We start from the raw sequence: 26166 nt of genomic DNA on the forward strand, positions 1-26166 counted from the left end.
GTGTGTGTGTGTGTGTGTGTGTGTGTGTGTGTGTGTGTGTGTGTGTAAGCCCAAAACAGCTTGGTGAGCCTCACACCACCTCCTGTCCAAATCTCACCACCCCCCACAAGTCTAATCGAGGAACAATCTCCAGAATACCACAAAGCACTATCCAAATCTTCAGTTTCCTGTTTCTCTGAGCTGTCACTAACCACACACTGCAACTCTTAAAAACCAACAAAACCCTCCACAGCAAGGAGGCCAAGCACATCGGGGGACGCCATTATGCCTAGCCCAACTCCTCAGACAGTCCAGTCCTGCTAGCCCACGGGCTTTTTAGACAACCAAACTCTTATGCACCATCTGTCTATGTACACTAGACAACAACGCTGTGAATGGTCCTTGACTATCTGGGTCAAGATGACAGTTGATTGCGGCCCGGCAGTGAAAGACCTTGTACGCAGGCCAGGGCAACATGTTGATTCTTCATGCTTCCTGGGGATTTGGCCTGTATTTATAATACGTAAAAAACGCAAACGATAAGAAAATGGCTGACTGAAATAAACTGCCATCTAATACATCGACAATCTGTAGATTTGCTGTACTGAAAGGAGCATTAACTTAATTGACAAAGCTGACACCGGCCAATGCATGCACCATCAGATGTTTCCAGAGCAGGAATTTCTTCTTCGTAGCAGATTATACTGTATTTACCATCGACCCTTTAACACTTCATTTTGCAGTTTCTTTTTAGTATCCTAACCATATAGTACAGTTCATGAACATGATATAAAAAAAAAACGTAATGTAAAGTTAATGTAACAGGTATTGTAAAATGTAATGGGGACATGCATTACTATATTGTGTGACCCTAGCCACGTAAAACTCATAACACCTTCAATGCACCCACATCATTGCACACATAAACAGCAAAAATGGTGGTGGTTGTGTTGGTTCAATGATGACAGGACTGGCCTGACACACACACACACACACACACACACACACACACACACACACACACACACACACACACACACACACACACACACACACACACACACACACACACACACACACACACACTAGGGATGGCACAAACCGCACCGAAAACCGAAACCGTACAATTCACACACAGATTCATGTACTGCCCAGAAAAATATGTAAAACAGACATTCTAGGAGTATCTTATCCAGTCTCTCTGATTAAAACATTAGCGTATAAGACCAATCAGAGGATGACACAATTAAAATCACACCATTTTCACATTATGAGCCTATACAGGGTATATACAGCAATGTTGAAGTCAAATTTACTACCATTTAATACCCTTTTTCACTACCTTTAGATTTTTTTTACAACCATCACGACATTCCGATTCCAGTATTAACAATACATCTTTTGTCATTTCTACCTTCTAAACATTACATTACACTTTTGTGTTTTGCAAAAAGACGTCCGAAGGGGAGCAGTGCGATTCCAGAGTGCTGTTCAAATGTCTGCTTTCTATGGCACGACTCTGTAATGAACTAGGTCTTGTGGCTACTGTTGGGCGAATCACTGGTGTATGGAAAAACTGTGATAAACAGTGAATAAAGAAAGATTTTTTTTTATCAAAATGGTCCAACTCAAAAAAATAATACCCAGTTTTTCAAAAAATAATACTTTTTGAGCAAATTTACTACTTTTAAGGCCATTAAATTTTGACTTTTTAATTTATCACCTTTTAATACTTTTTAAAACCCTGCATACACCCTGCTATACAATAAGCCTATTATAAGCCTATACTTCACTTTATAACTGCAGTTATATAAATATTGTTTAATATTCCCAGTGCATCATTTATCATGAACTAAAAAAAAGAACCGAAAACCGTGACCTTGACACCGTGATATGAACCGAACCGTGAATTTTGTGAACCGTACCACCCCTAACACACACACACACACACACACACACACACACACACACACACGCACAAAAGCATGTACGCACACATTCACACAAACACACACACAAAAGCATGTACGCACGCACACACGCACACACACACACACACAAAATGGCACAGCAGTGAAATGATCACCTCACACTCAGTCAAAACACTAACCAAGCATCCCCATTGGCTGCCCCCTACATTCACCGACCAACTCCAGCCAATCAAAACACTCCATCGCATGAGGAGCGGAGCGCCCACTGATATCTCATACAAAAAACACAATGCACCCATCTCTGATGGCGCGTTCAGGCCGACAGAGAACCGTGCCGGTGCTCGTTCCCGTACCTAACCTTAGCCTTTATAGCCACAGATCTTAGCATTCACAAACCAAAAAGTAGAAAAATATTTGGCTTTCCTCCACGAACCCTGACGACAACATAGTGTCGGGAGGTTCATCCAGGTAACACACAGTCACGTGTGGAAAAGTTCAGAGCAGTTATATGAACGCGGCTGGTTTGCAGGTAAGCACTTTAGTGCCGAACGTAACTGACACGGGCACTGGCACAGTTTTGGTCGGCCTGAAAACAGCCCGAATGTCAGTGAAGTCCCGATGGGCACTCACTCCAGAGGTCGACCACCGGTACATCCTGCAATAGCTGCTGCTGCTGCTGCTGCTGGTGACTGGAGTCCGCCTCGCCACCCGGTCTCCCCAGACAGGGGCCACCACCCTGGAACAGCCTCCCTGCCAGCCTCTGCAACATGGACATGACATGCCACCAGAGGCCCGCTCTATGTGTGTGTGTGTGTGTGTGTTTCAAAAAGTCTAAAGAAAAGTGAAGTCCTTTGTGATGCCTGCCGTTTCTCCTCGCTATTCATCCATGTTGTTCCACTCCCTTGGTGTCCCCCTCTCTTCCTCTCCTTCCCTCTCTCCTCCTCCAAACAGGTAGCAGATCAGTCGGACTGACAGGCAGGCAGGCAAGTGCTCGCTCTGCCCGGCTCTTTGTTGCTTCTCCGCTTCCTGCCTCTGTCTGCTGGTGTCCACCCCACCCTTTCCTCTGGGGCCCACCACTCCCAAAAGCACCAACGAGCCGGGACGCAGACACCACCGCACTCACACTAGCAGCCCAGCCCAGACAGCCAGGTCGGGTGATAGGGGTGGCATCGCTGCTTAAGTGCTTTTAAGGGCATGCAGAGAGAGAGAGAGAGAGAGAGAGAGAGAGAGAGAGAGAGAGAAAGAGAGAGAGAAAGAGAGAGAAAGAGAGAGAGAAAGAGAGAGAGAGAGAGAGAGAGAGAGAGAGAGAGAGAGAGAGAGAGAGAGAGAGAGAGAGAGCAAAAGAGTATGAACAAGGGAGGAGGGAGAGGTAGAGAGGGGGAGAGGAGTGCAAGACAGAGCTCTATACTTCAGTCCTCTTCACGCGCCCTGTTGACCTCAGAGGAGGGGGTCAGCTTTTAACCCCTGGTGCCGTGCCCTCTGCCCCCAGTGAGGTCTCATCTTGCCAGTGTCGCGTGCTGTAGCGTGGCTGGAAAACTGAGCTGAGCCGGCGGGCGTGTGCCTAGGTAACCTCTGTTGCCCGCCGACTGCCCCCACCACACAAACACACACCTTCCGTGCTGACACTGCTAGACTACTTTTCATGGGGCTTTTTATGCCTTTATTTGAGAGGACAGTCCAGAGAGGGACAGGAAATGAGTGGGGGGGGGGAGAGAGAGAGAGAGAGAGAGAGAGAGATATGGGGAAGGGTCAGCAAAGGACCCAGGCCGGAATCGAACGAGGGTCGCTGGCGTAGCAGCCCAGTGCCCTACCGTTCAGAGGGCCGGCCGGCAGGGCCACTGCTAGACTACTTCTGCCACTAACTACTACAAGTACTACTAGGAGCACTGCTCCCTGCACCTGTCTCTGGGGATCAGGGTGAGCCATGGGCAGACACAGCTTGGAGCAGCAGGGGGAGGGCTATGGGAGATGGAAGGAGATAAAGAGAGAGAGAGACACACACACACACACAGAGAGCGAGAGTGAGAGAGAGGGAGAGAGGGAGAGAGGGAGAGAATACATACAAGTCCATTCACTACAATACAAACATGCACTCCACCTGTACTGTTTTGGGTGGTGTGTACGTGACAGAGAGTGTGTATGCAAAGCCCGCAGGTCCTCAAATTCAGCGTGACAGCATATAGAGGAAATAGACAGATCTTGAGGCAGCCTAGAGCAGTATGACGAGTATGTGTGTTTATGTTTTCGTTTCAAAGGTGAAGCGTTAGTGAGAGAGAGCGCGCAAGTGTGTGTGTGTAGAGGCACTTAGCCCTGCTCGGACTAGACATATCACTAGCCTACTCCCCTTCTAGCCGACTAGCCACTCGCAAAAGCACTAGTTTGGCTATGGTCACTTTGGTTACCTGTGGCTTCCCCCTGCAAGGGCCAACCAAAGCTGGTTCGGGAGTAAACCAGGTTAAGTTAAGAGGTAAATCATCTAATAGAATAGCCTGGAGTCCTCATATTCTTAGAAGTTGTGGCTGCAATATTGTTGTTGACAACGTTAGTAGGAACCGAAATTCTTGCAAATCGTGGAGCTATAATGACAATCCTGTGGGGAACTTTCAGTAGATGTTATTGCCTTCAATCAAATTTATCCAGCTTTCTTGGGTTGGGGACAGTTTCCTGCTACAGGTAAAAATGTAAAATTGGTATTGTGCCAGGTATGGAATAGGGTTTCAGTCAGGATGTTTTTATGAGAAATTAAAAAGTAGATTAAGATAATGAATTAGCCTAGCCTAGCCTAGTAGAGAGGCTATGGGACGGTGGATAGGGGGGTTAGCCAGTAACAGAGAAATGTGACCGCCAGTATTAGAAGGGGCTATGCGCAGTTTTATAGTTTTATACGAAATGGGTCTTGTATATTATATATGCATGCACCATTATATATCCAATGCATTTTCATAAAGCTTACGGATTTACATTGGCAATACAGCAACTTTGTCTTTCCAGGGGACTTTGTCAATGTGGCTGTCGTAACAACAGTATAAAGAGCTGGGGTAGTCCCGTATATGTCTTGGCATGGTATAGAGAGAAAACGTAATTTCGTTTTCCTTGTATGTCTTGTGCATATGAAAGAAGTGACAATAAAAAGCTGACTTGACTTGACTAGACCCTGAGTCCTGTGTGGCCTCTTCAGGTACGGGGCTGCACACCAATTTACAAGTCCTCCCCAACAGCTTTATCACTTGCAATGTACCCCCCCAAATAAAAATAATTAAACAACTTCTTCAACAACTATCAGTCACTGAACAGCATGGCACCTCCATTAAAGGCTTCAGAATTGGAATGTGAGCAGAGCCCCTCCCTAATCCACTGCCCACCACCCTACACCACCCCAGCCTCAATCCCACCGCTTCTGGCAGTGGTACAAGTACCACACATACACGCGCACACACACGCACGCCGTAGCCGAATGTATCGGGCATATTCAAATGACATGCAGCCCCATGCAAATAGAAATCCACTCTTCGCACTTACGCTCCACCAGCAGCCTGTTGCGAAGGCCCATTTCACACATCCCTGCCTCACCTCACCTCGCGGTGGACACACACACACACACACACACACACACACACACACACACACACACACACACACACACACACACACACACACACACACACACACACACACACACACACACACACACACACACACTCTCTCTCTGTTTCACCCTCTCTGACAATCAGCAATGTCTGCACTGGCACTGCACTAAATTGCACATTTGCACAAGGCGTATTCGACGACGGAGGCAAAACAGGCCTGAGTTTGACAGAATAGCCTGTTTGGCTGGCGAGGATGTGCTTCATTCCTGGGCTATTATAGTGACAGGCCACAACTGGACCATGGGGCCAAGAAAAGGGAGAGAGAGAGAGACCCCACTCGCTTTAAGATTCGACTACATGGAACAGGGAGAGGAAGAATAAAGATGGCTCGCCTAGTGGTCACCCACTAGAGAAAAGGACAGGAAATGAGATTTTAAAAAGGGGAAGAGAGAGAGTTGTCAGGATAGCAGGAGAAGGGAGAGAGGGGAGTCACTAAGAGAGAGCGAAGCAGCCCAAAGATGGGCACGAGATGCCTGCCCCAACAACACCCACCTAACAGCACAACACACACACACACACTCTCTCTTTTGCGAGCTCACACATGCACAAAGTGCTTCTAAACACTGGGACCATCACATGATGTTCAAGAGACTCCTCAGCGTCACAGCTAAGCCTGGAGTGGATCACATCGACTGGATCATATGACACTTCTACAGCCCAGAAAATGACCCACCACCACCATCACACCCTACACTGCCTACCGCCATTCCACCACACTTACAATAACCCACCCAACAGACACTAACACACACACACACACACACACACACACACACACACACTTCTACAGCCCAGAAAATCACACACACACACACACACACACACACACACACACACACACACACACACACACACACACACACACACACACACACACACACACACTTAACAATCCACACAGCAGCAGCATCGCTACTACGTTGTAATGGCGGTACAGGCGCGCCTCGCTTCGCCTCGTACAGAGAGCTGGGTGAACATAAACAGACTTCCTGTGAGGGGAAGCGGCTGTGCCTGCGGGTCAGCGGGGCCCTGCCTCTCTAGAGTACAGGCCCCTCTACTGTATTGTATTGGCTTCGGATTTCTACATACGACACGCTGCGGCCTGGGGCCTGGGGCCCAGCACGACAGACCCCCAGCCTCCAGACAAGGCCGCGGTCCCCTGCGGAGGAGATCATGGCCCCTTCTTTGCTTGCTTTCCGCTGCCCCCCTGCACATCACACCAAAACATTATGTTGACCCACAAATAGTTCAGAGTCGTGTGTGTGTGTGTGTGTGTGTGTGTGTGTGTGTGTGTGTGTGTGTGTGTGTGTGTGTGTGTGTGTGTGTGTGTGTGTGTGTGTGTGTGCATGCGTGCGTGCGTGTGTGTGTGTGCTCTTTCCCAGGGGCTGGTGTCTGGGAGATGTTTCTCTGTTTTGGAGCCAAGTTCAGATTTGCACCTGGAATATCTAGGGGGTTTGGGGTTTATAATGAGGTCCTAAGCATCTTTGTGTCAGATTGTGCCTATTGATGAGGAAAATACACTGTGCAAATGTTGGCTTCTCAGTCCTCACCTATTGGATATACTTTCATGAGGCTTTTTAATGAGAACATAGTGAACCATAATAGGCCTGCAAGTTCTGTCACTTTTGAACAATACAGGAATACAAAGCATAGTTGATTGTGTACATTAGTACAGTTGCTCTATGCACCTGAAAGGAAGACAGCTCTGAACTAGACACCAATGGAACAAGTTTCACAGTTTCCACAAAGCTCATGTGAACTACACTGTTTCCCCATGTGGTTCCCTTGGCAAAGACCGCCATCTTTTAAATACTAAAATCCAGTTACAATGTTGGTGACTTAACAATTGAGTTTGGGAACCAGACTTGAACCGACAACAACACGAAGGGCTAGTCTACCTGTGCCCAACTTCCTCTTTGCTTACAGCAAAGTCATAAGTAGATAACAGGCATTTATTGTCCGACTTGCCCTCTAGACAGCCACATTTGTGAATGGGTTTTGCCACTCATACATGGAAACGGACTTCTTGACGACTGCTGTCAAATACATTAAGCATGGCTGAAATCCTCATGCTTGTCTGGTTACCGAAGTCCAAACACCAAACATTATCTCTCATAACTTTTGTCTACACAGCAAAACTGTTTACTTTAAATTCTTTTAAATCCCCAAATATTTTGCATACCAAGACCGTTTATCGAGACTAATCTCACCAATGGAGGATTAGTTCCGTATTGCTTTAGCTGCTCTGAACATTGTGCATACCAAAGTTCGACTTGGACAGTGTGACAGCCATGTTCCACCACAGGCACAGCAACTCTCACCTCCGCTCACACAAACTGTTGAGGTTCGTATCACACGGCCTGGCTGAACAAACCACCGTTGTCCCAAATGAGGCCTATAGTTTTAATTACCATAACATCGTCCTGTATGACAAGATTATATGCCTTGATGTCAGCATGTTGCCGTGCATAAACACTTTCTACTTGCATTTCACTTTTATATTTCTCCATCCATAACTACAGCAACTGTGTCTCGAGAACCATAGAACAGTTTAGAGCCATGGCAGGATAGATTAGCGCTGCAGGTGTGTACAAAGTGCATTAGACAAAGTCAACATTTCCTTTTAGTAGGCGAGGTTCAAACAAGCCCCTTTACCAATCACATCGACAGGAAGGAAGTGTTAGAAATGATTTTGTTGGTGTATTAATATCTGATCAACGGTCATGTAAAGAGCGTTCCAGTTCGTGAAGCAAACGCAAAATAAAGCCTATATTCGAGGGCCTGAACAGACTGTCACTACGCTCTACTCCTCTTCTGAGCAAAGAAAACAACCAGGCTAGTAGCAATCGAGCTGCGAGGTTTGCACATAGATCCAGTGTTCCTTGGCTAACTTACCTAGCGAGCTCGCTAATGTTAGGCTACAGAACCGAAAGTGTCTCCCCCTGACATTTAACCCATCTACCCACTTTATCATGGCAAGCAGATAATCGTGCATCATGCACTAACCATGCAAGATATCACAATTGTCTAATGTTTAACCATACAAACAAACTCACCGCTCTCCACCTCGTTGCCCTTCTTGGCGGCGGGCGCGTTGCCCATGATTGCAGGCCAGGTAGGAGATCCCTTGGTACAGAATTTCTGGTGCTTTTCTTAATGTCCACTTCCAAATCGACTCTTCAGTATCTACTATGGATACCCATATAGTCTACAAACATAATTAGCAACACGTCTACACCAACTGTTGTATTTCTACGCTGTTTGCTCTACCTTACGTTGAAAAAAACTCCGTAGGTAGCTAGCTAAGTAGCTAGCTAGCTAGCGGGGAAAAAACGCCAGCTAGCTCAGTGAGCTAGCTATTTAGCTACCCTTTGGGGTTGCAGTAGACTGCTAGCCAAGAAATGTTTCTGGGCTGGCCAGGTCCAGTACAAATTGTCGAAACCAGCGCTTCGCTTCTAGATCTAACAACTACCTCTTGATCGTTGCTACCGTTGCCTTCAGACTTCACTGTAGCACCTAGCAAGGCCCGGACTTTTTGCTGCTGGAGAAGTCAAGACTCCTCTAACAGCTAGTATAATTTCGCATATAAAAATATTATTCCGTTATTGAATTGGTCCCTGCCCCGATGACTTTCCAGGATCCAGAACCGCTGCATCTACCTAGCTTGTTCGCATAATTCGACAGAACCCCATTAATCCTCCGACTACAGCTAGAGGGAACTCCAGCTCCACATAGAGCCAATCCCCTGTTTTTTCCCTATTGGTTAATGTTAAGGTGACAGACTGTAAAGGCATGTTTTTGATTGGATATGGTTTTACATGTGTGGTCTGAGCAGAATTGTGATTTGCCGAAGACTATCTGTCAGGTTCACTTAGTCCCACCCACGCCATCCAATAAATAACGTCATCTATTTTCATACTATTCATACAGTAACGATAGAATACCAAGTCAGACATTCAGAATCGCTGCTCAACTATGTGAAACACTTCTCCGATACTATCATTTTGCATTCGCATACTAAATTGTTATGACCAGACACTGAAACCTCTGAAATGAAATGGCCTTGCAGAACCATCCCGCCCGACTAATCTGTGATTGGCTGTGTGACGTCAGGATGGTCTATTTTTAGAAAGTTGGTCAGAATTTAAAGCACGCGGACACCGTACGTTTTTAGAATATTAAAATAATTAGGGTTTATGGCACGTTACTACATCGAGGTCATTTCTGTGTACGAAACATCACTTTACAATGCTTCATTATGTTTTCCAATCAACAGCTAAACCTCGGCCACAGAACTTAAAAACTATCGGATCATTCTGGGTGGGTCTTCCTTTCAGAAAAAGACTCGAGCGGTTGTTAGTTCTAGACTAGAAGGTTCTAGTGCTGTGCTAGCAGCTACCACTACCATGTAATTCTTGCACAGAGATAATAGTATGCAAATACCTTTAGACCGTCAATGTTCATGAAATTGGATTTAAGGAAAATGTCTTCTGTGATTATTTAATCAGCGAACACAAACTAACACAAATACATGACAATTCCGCTTTATCAATTTTATTACTGTACTATTTACTCAAAGTGAAACATAGCTTTGGTTCCTGCGTTGTGTGCTGCTGCTGCACACGTTGCCTGGCAACAAGAGGCGAGCTCTCCTCATCCAGTCACTCCAAAGTGATTGGTGCACTTTTTATGAATGAAACCGAAAAAAAGTGTCATCATACACTGTACTCTCTACCATGTAGCACCCATTGGTTTCACGTGGACAGTACTAAACCAAATCAAGACGCGTGGATAAGTCACAGCTCTGTGATCATATTTTTTTGTGGGGGAGGTAGGAAAATGCACCCCCTTAGGAAAAACAAAAGCAGAACAGCAGCATATTGCATCAGCATGTAGTGTTTTTACCTCATAGTCCAGTAGCCTATGCTGAAATGTGCGCAAAGAGAGTGCAAAACACTGCATTTGCTACTAGTGCAGTAGCTATGCCGTGTTTTTGGGACACAGATGCAAGCAATTCTGAAAAAAAAAAAAAACCCCGCAGGCGTACACCAGTTTATACTCCACAACAAGAAAACATTGTATTGGCTTCTTAAATGATATGCTGCTATTTTTTTTTTTTGCAAATAAAAGATTCCCTACAGGAAAACTCGAACCGGGGTCCCCGTGGGCAATGTAAGCCCAAATGTGGGGGGCTGATTCGCTACATTTCATGAAATTGCTAAGAACCATTGTCTACGAAACTACAACTTAAACCACATATATATAACAAAACATATTTTATTTTGAAAACAAATAGAAAACAAAGAGTATTAGATGATTTACAGGAAAATACACTTGAGTAGCCATACAAAATCCTGTCAACATCATTTTCTCCTCAAAAGAAGATTAGAAGTGTTGCCGACAATGGACAGGTAATGGGGAAGAACAGTGAAGGCACATTATCACATCATTTGTAGCCAAGCAGGCCACCTGCCCATTTTTTTTGTAGAGACTTAATAGAATATAAATAATAATTAAATTACAGATTTTCTTAATCCCATTTCCATATGTTAACTGCTATAACTTGCTACAGTGCTCTCTGGTGCTTTGCAATGAGGATCTTGATGACCTCTTCAGTGAAAGGCACGCTCTTGACCAGAATCTGGTGTTAAGTGCATACCAGGGGGATAAAATAAGCACACTGAAGATGTGTGGGCGGCTTTTAAGGTTAAGCCAACTGAGTGTTTCTGTCGTCCAGCCACTCCCTTAGTTCCTCGAAAAAGAGGCGGTGTGAATGTGTTCCTGTAACAGGTTCAAAAGTCCATCTACATGCAGTCCATGGAGTTGTCTGGCATCATGCCAAGGGGTGGTGCTTTGCCCATAGCACAGGACGGCGGCAGCATGGTATTGGGGGCTGGATCCACATTCTCCAAATCCTCCATCTTCTCTGCACTTCCCTCCCAGTTGATGTGGAAGCGTGTTACACGCGGATTGGAAGCCAAGATGTTTCTCTGAAGCTGTAAAGGGGAAAACAAAAGGGTTACAGGTTTAGTGACCAGGAATTGCTGTATTTTTCAGAAAAGCATTTACAACATGTGTAGAAAGTGTATATCGGTTTGGTGAGTCATAGAGATCATATGTGGAGCTGAAGCCACACAGAAATAGAAGATTAGTCCATCTTCAACAAAACTTTCCATCCATGTACATGTTTATGTTACAGATATACTTCATCACGGAGCCATGATTTCATTGACTGAAAAGTTTTTTTGTTTTTCATACGAGACTGTATGTGAGTTTTTTTAATGCATCATTGTGTACCGTTGTATTTTTTCAGGGACAAGCTGTGACTTTCAAATGATTACATTTGGCATTGTAGACCTATTAGCACATGTTGTACGGTATTTATTATTGATCACTTTTTATTACCAGTCCATCACTGTTACCTGTCCTATCGTGCACTTTTTGTCAGTCTGTAAAATGTCAGTCTTGTGTATGTCTATGTCTTGGTATGGTATAGAGAGAAAACGTAATTTAAATTTCCTTGTATGACTTATGCAGAAGAAAGTGACAATAAAAGCTGACTTGACTTGACGTTTGGCTATCGGGCAAGTGAATGTTACATTCCATTTACTTTGAGGTAGTTTGTTAAACCTAATGTAATCAACTACATTTGCAAACGAGACATGAAACGATTCTCTTAACCCATTTTGTCCTGAGCCCTTTTTTGGGAAAGGGTGCCCGCTACCTATTAAATCCTAAATATCTAAGCCTCTGAAGCACATACAAACTTGAAATGAGTTGCATTTAAAAGCTAGGACCCTCGTTTTGGCTAAGAATGTGTTCATTCAGCTCTAACTTAGCCACATTTTGAATAAAACAGCTCAAATATTAAGAACCTCAATGCAGCGCATGTGTCTCCAGGACACATGTTTAGTGATGCATAGGCTATTACACGCAATACCGGAGTGTGAAAAAATAAACCTAGTGGATAAAAGCAGATCTGAGCACTTGGATGCATTGCATTACACAGTACATTGTTGTGGTTTGCATATTTTAAAGATACATTTTAACAACTTGCCGAAAGTATGTGATTAGGCGTCAATCAATTGGGCTCTTCAGGGACGATACTAGGTATGTTAATTATACTCGTACTCGTCAAACACTTGCCGATACCGCTATTACACGAAACAACGCAACATCTTGTCATGTTCAAGTGGTGTCTTACATCCATTATTAAGGCAATGGAAGGCTGACACCCGATATGTGCAACCCCTAGATGTAAAAATTACACAATCTACAAAAGGCCAATATATTTGACTTCAAGAGCCCATTGACTTGCACAAATCCTTAAAGGCAATATCGATGATAAATGTGATTTGTGGGGAAAGGCACACTGCCCATCTTTAGAAAACATGTACTGTATAACACAGACGCAACAGTTTGGCTGGCATGCTGACTGGCTACAGTAAGCAAATCCCTCTCCTATAGAGTATTGCAGGGTAAAAGGAGATAACTACTAATACCAGGGGGACAACAGGGAAGATTTGACGGAATAACATTTGTCCTTTTGTCCGCTAACTCTGAGGGAGATCTTGGCACTTCTATGCATACTACTTTGATCAGCACATTTTGGTTGGATCATTTCTTCACACTCCACCAATGGTGTGTATCACATAGTGCCCTTTACAAAAATAATACACATACACGTAGCATTCACTCATTCACACACCAGCTGACAAACCAGCCCCGCCTGCCCCAGCATTGCCCTAATGGGAATATGTGTGGCCTTTTCTTCACTTCGTACAGGTAGATGAAGGGGAATGTCACTTCATATACCCCCAAGCGATGCTCATTTCAGAGGGGATGTTTATGTGACGTTCAAAGGCTCCGTTGACATATTCATGTACCTTGGACGCCACAGATAGCTCATACCCTACATTTGAATGCTTGCGTTATTTGAACTCTTGCATGAGGTGATTGAATGAGCTGAAAGGGGACGGCCACCAATTGAGGAAGGGTGTCAGATGAAGATGAAACTGTGTTGCCTATTGCAATTGTAATCTTTTGTAATCCTATTACTGTGTTTCTACTTGAAAATGTATGGGACCCATCGGCTGTACCGTGCTGATGTAAGGTGGATAGACAGCGGACATTGCTGTTGGACAACTGCTAGAATGTATATTTTTTGTTACCGGTAAGCACATAATTCTGTGTGTTCATGCAGTTTTCATGCCTTCTGTGAGAATCTACAATGTACTGTTAATTTCCACAAAAATAAAGACAATTCATTGAATGGGAAGGCGTCCAAATGTTGGCTGTACTATATGTGAAATGGAAAAAAAGATTACTATGGATGTTTGACTGAATCAAGGGCTGGCTCTGGTCCCTATGACACTACTAGGGTAGGGAGGTTGCCTGGTTTTTGATTCATGAATGTTCTTTTCATACTCTAGCAAGCACACACACATTTTCAAATGATCTTTCCACAGCAAATTTTGTATGAATATAGTTCAGATGGGTTTGTAGTAGCGTAAAAGTGTGCACATCCCACCTCACTGGGGCCAGGTGCAGGACAAACGTGTATCTGACAAAACAGTAGACGTCCGCACACTGTAGCTACACTTTGAAGGTTTATTCAGTCATACAATATTTTGACCCAGAATGGTCTTCATCAGGCAACAATCATCATGCCTCATGAAGACCCTGCTGGGTCGAAACGTTGTATGACTGAATAAACAGTGTGCGGACATCTATTCTTTCTGTAGTTCAAATGGATTAATCATAATAATCCTTCTACCTGTGTGTAGTCTGGCTTGACAGGTGGGTTTTCCCGGAGCTCAGGATCTGTGTATTCGTTGTTAACGTAGTATCCAATACGAATGAACTCTTGTCCACGGTACGTACAGGTGATCAGAGCCACTGTCACACCAACTGCATCGGTCTCTGGTATAAGTCCACAATTTGGAGCATCTGCCTGTTGGAGTAAATAAAATGATGGCTTTAACCCCCTATGGTACAGCAGCTCAACACACAACATGTCTTGTGTGAATGAGAGCACCAAGACTGAATAACAGAGCACTCGATGGCAAGGGTTACAGCAAAGTTAGTCTATAATGAGACCAAGATAAACAAATTTCAGATGACGCGAGCATGTGTGTTAGTAACCAATTGAGTAGTACAAAAACAAGTCCCATGCTTACAGTCAAGCATGGTTAAGGGACTGACATTGTTTGGGGCTGCATAAATGCTGTCAACAGGAGCAGTCATGGGTAAGAGGTTAGGGCGTCAGACTTGTATCCAAAAGGTTGCCGGTTCGACTCCCGACCCACCAGGTTGGTGGGGGGAGTAATTAACCAGTGCCCTCCCCCATCCTCCTCCATGACTGAGGTACCCTGAGCATGGTACCGTCCCACCGCACTGCTCCCTTGGGGCACCCCCTTGCACAGGCAAGGCACAAAATGCAATTTCGTTGTGTGCAATGAACACTTGTGTGCTGTGGAGTGCTGTGTCACAATAACAATGAGATTTCAACATCGAGAGGCTAAAGTTCACTAAAGAAAACATGCATGTCAACTTTGGAGCATTTGCCTGTAAGAGTGAACAAATGATTGCTTTAACTCCAGTACAGCAGCTCAACACACAGGTTCCGTGAATGAGAGCACCCTATGGCAGGGGTGTCAAACACAAGGCCTGGGGGCCCAGGCTCGCCAGATGGTTCAATCCGGCCCCACACTTGTAGGGGGAGCAGAATGTCAACATAAGAACTGTTGCAAAATGTGCTGCAGTTGTCTGAGATTCCAGCACAGCCGGTTTACATATACCCTCCCTGATTCCAGGTTCTGAATACTTGAGAATGAATGTGTTTTTGGCCGCCATTTACAGCCAATGCTCCTGATAGACCCAGTGCCATCCACCTCAAGATAATTAATTAGCAAAGCGATTCTAGTATCGAGCAGTAATGTTCGATATGTCGGTATGTTACTGGTTCGGCCCACTTGAGATCAAACAGGTTGCATGTGGCCCCTGAACTGGAAGGCATACAGACTGAGACTCCCAACGGAGTTCGCTCCCGGACGTGCGGTCCCCGGTGTTTCTATCACTCCCGGACTTGCGGTCCCCACCCGATTATATTTCACGTATTATCATATACTGCCACATACAAGCAATTTAGGGTTAGGTTTAGGTTTAGGTTTAGGGTTAGGGTTAGGGTTAGGGTTAAGGTTAGGGTTAGGTTTAGGGTTAGGGTTAGAAACAAAAAACTAACATCAACAAGATAACTGGCTCCGTAATATGGCGGTGGTACCGTTAGTCTGGCTAGTGGGAGCGAGATGAAATGGGAGTGTAATGAGATGGGAGCGTGAATCTGGGAATCAACTGGAATTGCACCCCTGCTCTATCGGAACATAAACACTCACCTGAAACACAAACATGTGCCTTCCAGCTGGTACAGGGCCAACTAACACGGAGTCAAGAGTCTGGTCGTATTCTTCGCTTTCAGCTGAACCAACATATATGATCTTCCATTCCAGGTCTGCAACGTAACACATTTGAAGAAGAGGAACAAGGTTAGCCTGCATTTGCTAAAGTTAGCTATACACAATCAAGTACTAGCTGAACATAACTAAGACGCGTATGCGGACATTACATGGTACAACCTGAGATATTAAGATTATTATTGTATTCTCCCTGGTACGACTGTGTATGTCTCAAATACAAGTGTTCAAAATCATCCAGTTATCGATTTCGGAAGTTTGTGGACGCCTGTGCTGTGCCACTGCCACACCGGCTATGGCTACTAGCTACTAGCCAAAATAATGACATGTCCCGCCACTAACTTGGAGGGAAAGAGGAAATTACATATCGCGGGTAATTTACATGATGGTAAACAAAATGGAGCACAAACATCTCGTTTACAAAGAACAACTGATATGCAGTTAGCTCACCTTCAGGCAGATCTTCCATGCATTCAAATGTTATTTCAAACTGGAAAGGATTTCCGAAGGGACTTGGATTATCCAGAACAGCAACGTTGAGAACCTGCACCTTTGCCATTCTATTCTGCTGAAGTCAGCTAACCGATATGTTTGTTTTTCACGTACAAACGGAAACGTAAAATGACACTGTTGGAACAAATGCAACGAAATAGCTGGTGATGTAGAGAGTCAAACGTGTCCTAAGGGTGAAGTTAAAAATATTGTTTGCCAAGCAGTTCGGTTAGCTTGTTAGCACTGAGCAAGATGATGGGACTTGTCAGGTGAAGCGGCTGTTCTGCAGCGTGTCTAATTCATAAATACACTACGGTTTCCCCGACACAGACCCGTCAAGTCGTACAGACTCGGCATTAACTGACAAAATCCCCGTTCTTCTCTCTTGCCAGCGTTGAAAAAGAAAATCCTCCCGCCGCCAGTGTTCGCACAAACAAATAAAAAAGAGCGGATTTCACTTTTCTCTGATTTGCTAAGACTTTGCTGTGAAGCCCTAAAACAGCAGCTAGGATTGGCCAAATGCATCTAAGGGTTGTCCAATTGGAATGTACTATTCTGAGACATCAGCCTGGAGGTGGGGTTAAAGGTCAGAGCAAAATCTGCACCTGATTTTCACATGTGGATTTTCCAAGGCCAAATGTCCAAAAAAATTGAATGAAAGAATGACATACATGAAAATACAATGATATACACCACAGACCCTTGTTGCATGAGGTTTCTTAGTAGAGCCTGAAACATAGGAACATCTGCAGTCACAAACAAAACAGTCACACTCGCACTTTCCCAACAATATTCTAATCCTAATGCAATCCTAATGCAACCTTGATGTTATTTATCTTTAATTTGCTGTAACTGCCCCCTAGCTCTGTACAGTGGCATACGTTTGAAAAATACCTGTTTTAACATCTTTTGTAAAAAAAAAAAAAAAAAGGAATTTGCATGCCGATTCGCTTGAGCATACATTGAAATTGAAATCAAATTATTCATCTGCACAATAGGTGGTAATATGAAGTAACAAAACTGCTGCATGTCAATAATCTCCCCAAAACTACTTAGACTCGATTACAGGATCATTTTAAATTCATTTTACTCAGTTTGGAGCTCTGCGCAGTTACTGCCTTTTTGCTTTGTAGGGCAGGGTACACCACTCTGCACTACACCTCTGGTCCTCTTACAAAAAGTCCAGCATGCAAAAATGTCAAGTAGAATGATGCTTTACGGTCTTCTCCTAAGGGTCCCAGGGGAGGGAGTGCACTAGGTATAGACTGAGAGCACACTGTCTATATATTTTTTAATTACACATTATGTTATTATTATTATATAATTATATTTTATGTGTTGTAGCCTACTATTTCTCTTGTGCGGATTTGGAGCATTTTCTGGCAAACAAACAGAATCTTTCTGTGTGTGTGTGCGCGCGCGTAAATCAGTCTTGTTTGCCTACTCTTAAAAGTTCTACTTCTTATTTCACAGGATATTATTCTACTAATCCAGGAACTTCAGAGTTTGAGGATGTGGTGTTTTCACGGGTAGCAATCTATGATGAAGTGCTGCTGAAAATATGAGTCAGTTGGTGGAATTCAGACAACACCCTCAGATAAGTTTGCACAAAACATACTTTTTTATTATTCATCATTGTACGCCGCCAATATAGGGCCTATAGTGGGAATGAATCATGCATTGGCTGATACATAGGCTAAAGAAAAGGCCAGGGAGTTTTTTTTTTTTTTTTAAATCATCTTATAGCTCCTTCGGGTTCGATTATGATTTAAAGTTTGTTTTATTTAGGCCTACAGACCAGCTATATTTCAAAGTTGTCAGTCAGGCTGCTACCGATCGATGATCTTCGTTTTGTCCTGAACGTTTGGTCATAATAATTTGGAACACAGACGGATTAACAGAGCACATCGCGATTAGCCGTGCTGTTGGAATTTCAGGCATTTTGCTCCCTAATTATCCAGACAGAGTATTGCGAAAAACCGCTGGAGGTCGCAACTTGCCACCGCAAGCAACGGGAATTGAAAGCGCACAAAACGCAGTAAAATGCCATCACCGCTGTAATACGAAATCGGAGAGAATGTGGACAGAGCCACAGACGTTCATAAAGTAAGACTCTCTTGAGCTCCTCTCCAGGAGATGCAGAAGAGTTTTGGTAGCGCTCCACTGCGCACACTGAGCAGGTGCGTTGTCGGCGCGGCAGAACGCGCACAAAGGCGCATTTGTATCAGCCTCCCCACAGGTTGAACACACTGGGCTCAGGTGCTGTAACGTGAGACTGCATCATGTGACCACCAAAGGGACTACTGGAGGAGAAGAAGAGGAGGACGAAAAAAATGTTTTACAGGTTGGCACTGCACTTACAGGCAAAACATTGCGGCTACTCCTAGAACAAAAACGCCACCAATGAAGGGATTTTGACAGCCTGCTTATTGAAAATGAATCATACACCAGCGCAAAACAATTAGATTGAGTGGTTTAAATTAACATCCGCAAAGCGGAAGCTGACTTTTTTGATAACATACTGTTGTGAAGGATAATCACCTGCTTTCGAGTCGACAGAAATATTCCTGCATTCAGGGGTAAGTGTAGCCTATGACATCGTATTTTAGTCATTGTCTTTAGTTATGTCTGGACACTTTGATGTTGTAGTTTCAATGCGTGGCGAGTTTCGGTTGACGATTAGTCATTCGCTCTTTCCCTGCGCTTATCAAATTGTCAACTAAATTTGTGTAAACTTAACCATGTAAACAGGCACAATCTAGATATCTGTGTAAACTTCAATCAAACGTTTCGTTATTACTTCCATTTTTCTTTGTAGCCTATATGATTTGTTGCTGAGATGTTACTTCAGCAGGTGCACATGCATTGAGTGAGGCATGCTGGAGGACACTCTGCCTCTTTTGGCAGCCTGTTGGATATTTGGGGGCACATTAAAACTAGGCCTGCTTATTGGAATGGGGTTAAGTTATGGTGTTCTTTGTTGTTTTAACAGAAATTCCAGATCTTCATCAGAGAAAGAAGTTTGCAATGACTGAGATTACTGTCAGAATGGCATGGACCTGACGTTGCCATACTGCCACTGAAAAGCTACCCATGCTGGACTGAGGACTGGTCATAAAGACTTTAAAAAATGACAGCTGTGCCGGCCTCAGTATCACATTTTGGGCTGGTGGCAGGTGGTGTCCTGCTGCTGGCGCTGAAGAACAACCCAGCCAGAGGTGAGTCATGTCCGGCCTTCCTCATGCAACGTCCTCATGCATGCTGGAATTTACTCCTCACCACCCAAGAAGACTCTGGCTCCCACGCAGGCTTGGCAGCACCAGCCCAAAGCCAAGAGAGAGAGACCGAGAGAGGGTGTGCACTCCACGCTGTCTAGATTTCAAGTGTCACCGCTACACACCATCGATTAGATCCTGTTCTTTCTTTCCAACTCTCTTGACTGACAGACACAAATACGTCAACAGTTTCCAGAAACATTCAAAGTTCTTTAGGGCATGTGATAATCCTACAATTAGGGATAAGCTTGTTGGCTTCTGTACCGTATAAATGTACGTCTTTGGTACCATGTCTAATATGATCTGAAGAGATGTCCACCACCTGGAACAAGACAACTACAAAAAATAAGCCTTAAAAATAAGTTTTCCTGTCTTGAGCAAGACCTCTCTCCTTGCAGAATGGCATTTGCTCAGGTGAATGATTAACTACCAGTCTGTCTCCAAACAACCTCTAACCACAATGTAACTGAGTCCATGTCACAGAGAGTTTGAAAAGCTCAAGTCTCAAAATCCATAGCCTACACAAAGATTTTTTTTCTCAACCTCACCAGTTGCATTTTGAAACTGTTATTGTTTTCTCTTGTGATCTGACTTATGGTCAATGATCACGGTGTCTTTCCAGGCTAATCGCATGGTTAACGGAGGGGAAAGCTGCTGTGAAAGTTTAAGACGTTTAAGAAGTGGCCCAACTGCCAATAATTTGACTGGCATTGGTATCCATGTGGATTTCCTCCCTGCTTGTATTTTTCAAAGGTTGCTGACACACCCTGTGTAAAGGATTAGAGTTCCCATTTAGTTTATATGTATATGTCTTCAGGGGGGATGGGTTAAGATAGGCGTGTTTGGTTATTTATTCAGGCAGACAGGACAGGACAGTGTAGTTGTTTTGGTCTGTGAATGGGGCTAGACATATGGACTAGTGTGCAGCATTTGTTTTTGTATTTTACTGATTCCATCTCACTGGACTTATATATGCTGCACTGCTACACTATGATGTAAAATAGTCTGAAACACATAAAACAAACTTTTGCTTTTGTTTGTGTGATATACATGTATGAGCTCACGATTTAAATCATGTCCACAATTTGCTCTAAGTACTATTTCCAAGATATGCGTTAATGTGTTTTTCATGGATAATGTTTATCTACTGTACTTGCTCCTTTTAAAAATATAGCCATGTAGGCCACCATGACTAAGCATGGAAAGGTGAAAAATAACTCAAAGTATTAAACAGCCTTTACTTTTTTTCTACTCTGTAATGTCTGTGCTCCTGTACAAGTCTATTCTCAGCCCGACAGCAGTGGTGTAAGCCATAAAGTAGGCTCTGTTTAATTCCTCACATTTGGAGGCACCAGGTTATATTGCACAACGAACAGGAAGTAGTGCACAGAGCAATGGAGCCGTAGTTCCCTGTGAGTTTTACAGTGCAGCTAGCCACAAGCCCAACCCTCAGTAGGAAGTATGGAGTGGTCATCTGGCCGCAAGACTGCTAAATGAGATGTTTCATATGATGATGACTAGCGACTCATTGACATTTTTTATTAGCAGACGTCACAGTGGTGCGACTACAGCTAGTGCCACGTTTGTATGACTTATTGCTTATTTTTACTGATTTAAATGCACATTGTTGATTAGGGGTGGTACGGTTCACAAAATTCACGGTTTGGTTCATATCACGGTGTCAAGGTCACGGTTTTCGGTTCTCTACAGTTCTTTTTTTATTTTAGTTCGTGAAAAATGGTGCACTGGGAATATCAAACAATATTTATATAACTGCAGTTATAAAGTGATGATGCGCAGGTTGAATTTGACCTTTTGCATGTGTCTGAGAACTGCCTCTTGTGCTAACCTGCGCTTGCACTTAAGCTGTCGTTAGCTGATGTGCGCTGTCTGAGCGTTCCAAATGCCCTCTTTCAATTGGCTAATAGAATCGGACTTATCACTAAATATCCTACATATGGTTCGTATAGACTTATAATGTGAAAATGGTGTGATTTTAGTTGTGTCATCCTCTGATTGGTCTCATACGCTAATGTTTTAATCAGAGAGACTGGATAAGATACTCCTAGAATCTCTGTTTTACATATTTTTCTGGGCAGTACATGAATTGCGGTTTGCCACGGATTGCACGGTTCGGTTCAGTATGCGTGTGAATTGTACGGTTTCGGTTTTCGGTGTGGTTTGTGCCATTCCTATTGTTTATACATTAATATGAATTCGTTCATTTAACTAGATTGCATTCTCACAGAAAATGCTGGAAGCGGTCTTGCCTTTTGGGGCAGAGATGAGCAGTTTTATTTTTGATATCTCTACCCCTAAATTAAAAACAAACTACTATTGAGAAAACAAAGCTAAAAGAAATGTTGGAAAAGTCCATCCACCCAGTCAGAAGTTATGGGCCAAACAATTCAACCATCTTGGATTCAGCCATCTGGAAAGTGTTGTAGCTCCGCGTTTTGGGGATATACTAAATGACATACATGGTATTTTAAGTTGGCTAAGGAACACTGCATATGATATAATTTTGAAAATCAACATGGGTCCGAGTGGGATTCGAACTCACAACCTCCACATCTGTAATCCAGCACCTTTGCCATTGATACTAAGTGACATACATGGTATTTTAAGTTGGCTAAGGAACACTGCATATGATATACTTTTGAAAATCAACATGGGTCCGAGTTGGATTCGAACTCACAACCTCCATATCTCTAATCCAGCACCTTTGCCATTGATGCTAAATGACATACATGGTCATTTAAGTTGGCTAATAAACACTGCATATGATATAGTTTTGAAAATCAACATGGGTTCAAGTGGGATTTGAACTCCCAACATCCATATTAATATTCCACCATCTTTACCATTGAGCCAAGCAGCTGCATTCAAGCATTCCAGCAAGACAATATCACATTGCATTGAAGAGCTGAACAATAGACTTCTAGAATGGTAGAGAATAGAAGAATAGAATGTTGAGAGAAAGTGACAGTTGAGATGGAACCCTGTATTGGCAGCGCCTGTTCTGATTGACTGTATGGCAGTTAGTATTGTGCTCTAAGGCAGAGGGCAGAATCCAAACGGTTTCTAGTTTTTAGATCGCTGTTGTTAAAAAAACTAAAAAGAATTGGCACATGTCCTGCTGTCTCCTGAAGGTTCTACCATTGTTTTCTATGGGGACCAAAATTTGCACAAAAACGGGAAAAAAGACAAGAGACACGGACACGCAAAATCAGAGCAGATGATCTCCAAGCCGAGCCGGTTGTTTTAGTTTTTGAACGGTGTCTCTATCTCGAAAGGCCTAGGAGGAGATCCATTTTCTATTTTTACTGCCCTGCACAAGAGAAGCAACAAAGCAAGCAAGTATAAACTGTACTTAGAGATTACTAGAATCGGGCCTTGCTCTGCAAGCCCGCTTAATGAACTGTACTTAGGGATTACTATATTAATACAATAGTGGCATTAGCTGTGGTTGCACCACCTGTCAACTGCTCCTTAAAAATGTCAATGACCCTAGTTCCAAATTGTTATGGTTGAGGACGTGACATGTTTCTTTCTCTCCATATAATTTATTGTAAAGACATGCAATGTATTTAGACCTGAGATGAACAGCTGTTGGAGGCGGGGGGTGCAAATGTCTTCATAGGAGCCTCTTAATGCGCGCTGTCCCACCTGTGTGTTAGTCACTGAAAAACCTTTACTACCACAGTACTACACCACTATGCCAGTCCACAGGGCCTTTGGTAATACATAATGACTTGGTCATTGCCATTATGGTAACAGCATATTTCTACCAGGGACAGTGTCTTGCTGGGTTAACTTTACTATCTCTTCTCCACAGCTGGAAATGTGACCATCTTCTCCACAGCTGAAAATGCGACCATCTCCAGTGGTTCCGTCCGGAACGGAACCTCCACTGGCTCCCCTGTTAGTACAGAGTGTGTTTGTGAGAATGTGTGTGTGTGTGTGTGTGTGTGTGTGTGTGTGTGTGTGTGTGTGTGTGTGTGTGTGTGTGTGTGTGTGTGTGTGTGTGTGTGTGTGTGTGTGTGTTTCATGCCTTTTGTTTTGTTTTGACAAGTGAATATTTAAAAAAAGTCAAGGCACCCAATAACATTCATCATGTTCACGTATAGCTTCATGATGTGCCCCCTCCCACCTGTGGAACACTGTAATAGTCATAGAAGAGATTACTGCCACGGTATAACACTACTACAAATCTACACAGAGCCTTTAGTAATACATTATGACGTGGTCATTACCAGTTCGGATCAATGCACAGGCTAGATACGGCAGGAGTCTAGGGGCCCCCACTGCCAGCCCCCCCAGCAGCAGAAAAACAGCAGAATTGCAACAAGAAACGGTACTGAATAAAATTGTCTGTCGAATAGAATAGATTATCACCTTTTTATGAATATGCCTCTTCTTTCTTTGTCAGACGTGGTATCCTTAATTCCTGGCTCAGAATTAAGATGCAGTCATAATTTTGTCATAGAATGATTCTTCAGTGGGGGCCTTCAACAACCTCTAGCCTAGGGGCCCCACACCATGTTAACCTGTCCCTGATATTGCCATTCTATTAACAGCAAATTTATAACAGGAGCCATGTCTTGAGAATCTTCTGATACTTTTTTCCCACGGATGTGTCCGTTTGACAGGATGTGGTAGCCATCGTGGTGCCTACGGTGGTGGTGGGTCTGCTGGCCATCATCACGGCGGTCCTGGCCTATTTGTTCATTGTGGTGCGGAAGAAGAGGCAGACGGAGGGCACGTACAGGCCCAGCGCCGAGGAGCAGAGCGGCACACGCAGCGTGGCAATGCCAGACACCCTCAAACTGCCCAAAGAGGAGCGGCTGATCTAGCAGCTCTCCTTACTGTGGAGCTGAAGACAGGTGGCCCATTCGCAAAAGTACCTCAATAGCAACTGCTGGTGAAGCAATCCTACACTGTGATGCATGTGTTAGGTACTGGTAGGTGCCCTTCTATTCCTTCACAATGGACGTCGGTAGCAACTGCTGGATTATGGCTGCCACGCTGGTGAACACCAACCAGAGGTGATGAATGGAGAACTTTTAATGTGACGTCTTCAAAATGCTCAACATCATCAGAGTGGCGATGGCTTACGCAGTCATCAATCTGGTGTCATCATCGCCCAGTGGGCACCAGGTGTTACCTCCCTGCTTATAGCTTCATCTAAACAAACAAGGGCGTCAGTGACGAGAAGTGGAAATCTTTCAAGTGCAACATCAACCAGGGACATGGCCAAACGCCTAACAGAATATACCCTATGGGTAGACTGAAGCAGAAGGGAGTGCGATGGGTAGTTGTGCTGAGACTGAAAGGCTGATAATAATTCATGGAAATTACTGACTTCTTGTTCGCTGCTCGGGCACCGTCATAACTAACTGCATACTATTTCTATGTACGTACTGTATTACATAGCTTTAGTAGCCGCTGCTATTGTAAAGTCGTCTAGGAGTAACGTGCAGAGATGTGAAGAACTGCAAAACAAAGCTCTTGAAATGTTAATGTTTAAATGACATTGTGGCGTTCATTATGGAAGTTTATGAATAACATGATAGAGTTGTTTGCTCAAGGACCTGTACCAATGGTGATAGGCCTGATTCAGTCTGTACCTCTATGTCACTACAATGTAACAGGTAGCACACACTGGAAGCATAGTGCTACTGTAAACAATGAATATAGACTGAAAGTAGGTTGACATTTCATTTTTTGAAAAATATTTTTACATAAGCAATTGTTGTTTAGATGTACTGTCTGTAACACTAACTAATGGGAATCTCACTATGTATACTAAGGAGAAAGATGATTGTTTACACTTGAATGATTTTACTCTTCATTTCAACTAAATACCTAATGAACGCAATCAATATAAATGCACAAACATTGTGCAGTTGACTGAAACTGAAAGGCAGTTAAATGATAGTTAATAACCATCACACTTTTTAATTTATTCTGGTGTAATTACGTATACTGGTCATATCTGTGAATGAATGTCATATTAAAATTGTTTTTTTAATCCAAATTGAGCATACTGTGTGTATCGACATTATAGTCTTCCAGGTACCATATTAATATTTTTTGACCTTTGTATGAAGTCTGCCCTCAAGCGAGTTTGCTGACTGATTATAACAAAGCTTCAATATACACACTTGCTCTTTTTAAATGGCTTCTCTTTTGTTCTATCTGCGTAAGGCGGATAATGCGAATTCAGTGTTGGATAAAGATATGTTGAAGATTTTTTAAAATATGATCTGATGACCTTCATCAAACAGCTCATGTGCACAGCTAGGATGTTTATAAACTAACAGTAGTACTCTCATTGTATCTACCTTATTGGTACACTGGTGTGTAA

At 43.6% G+C, this 26166-nt stretch overlaps 3 protein-coding genes across 4 annotated transcripts in view; 1 reads left to right on the forward strand and 2 right to left on the reverse strand.

Moving 5' to 3' along the window:
* The window catches only part of prkacaa (protein kinase, cAMP-dependent, catalytic, alpha, genome duplicate a), a 34133-nt gene extending 24845 nt beyond the window's left edge, over nt 1–9288 (reverse strand). Inside the window, exon 1 of the mRNA XM_063220764.1 lies at nt 8614–9288. Coding sequence (XP_063076834.1) covers nt 8614–8659 — 46 coding nt within the window. The 5' untranslated portion in view covers nt 8660–9288. The remainder of the gene's footprint in view (nt 1–8613) is intronic.
* Nucleotides 9289–10816: 1528 nt separating this feature from the next.
* On the reverse strand, nt 10817–16981 carry asf1ba (anti-silencing function 1Ba histone chaperone). Its single transcript, XM_063220785.1, has 4 exons — nt 16480–16981; nt 15952–16067; nt 14334–14510; nt 10817–11553 (listed from the first exon to the last, which is right to left on the reverse strand). The coding sequence occupies exons 1-4, from the start codon at nt 16586–16588 to the stop codon at nt 11362–11364; spliced, it is 594 nt and encodes a 197-aa protein (XP_063076855.1). The 5' UTR covers nt 16589–16981; the 3' UTR covers nt 10817–11361.
* Nucleotides 16982–18212: 1231 nt separating this feature from the next.
* On the forward strand, nt 18213–25841 carry crb3a (crumbs homolog 3a). Of its 2 annotated transcripts, none has more exons than XM_063220792.1 (4): nt 18213–19100; nt 19514–19739; nt 23635–23720; nt 24449–25841. In XM_063220792.1, exons 2-4 carry the CDS (start codon nt 19652–19654, stop codon nt 24650–24652), a joined length of 378 nt encoding a protein of 125 aa, XP_063076862.1. In that variant the 5' UTR covers nt 18213–19100; nt 19514–19651; the 3' UTR covers nt 24653–25841. The 2 variants fall into 2 exon arrangements, with proteins under 2 accessions (XP_063076862.1, XP_063076870.1); XM_063220800.1 differs by having other exon boundaries at nt 18213–18865.
* The last annotated feature ends 325 nt before the right edge of the window (nt 25842–26166 follow it).

The sequence above is a fragment of the Engraulis encrasicolus genome, chromosome 2 (assembly GCF_034702125.1).
Source record: "Engraulis encrasicolus isolate BLACKSEA-1 chromosome 2, IST_EnEncr_1.0, whole genome shotgun sequence".
Classification (NCBI taxonomy): domain Eukaryota; kingdom Metazoa; phylum Chordata; class Actinopteri; order Clupeiformes; family Engraulidae; genus Engraulis; species Engraulis encrasicolus.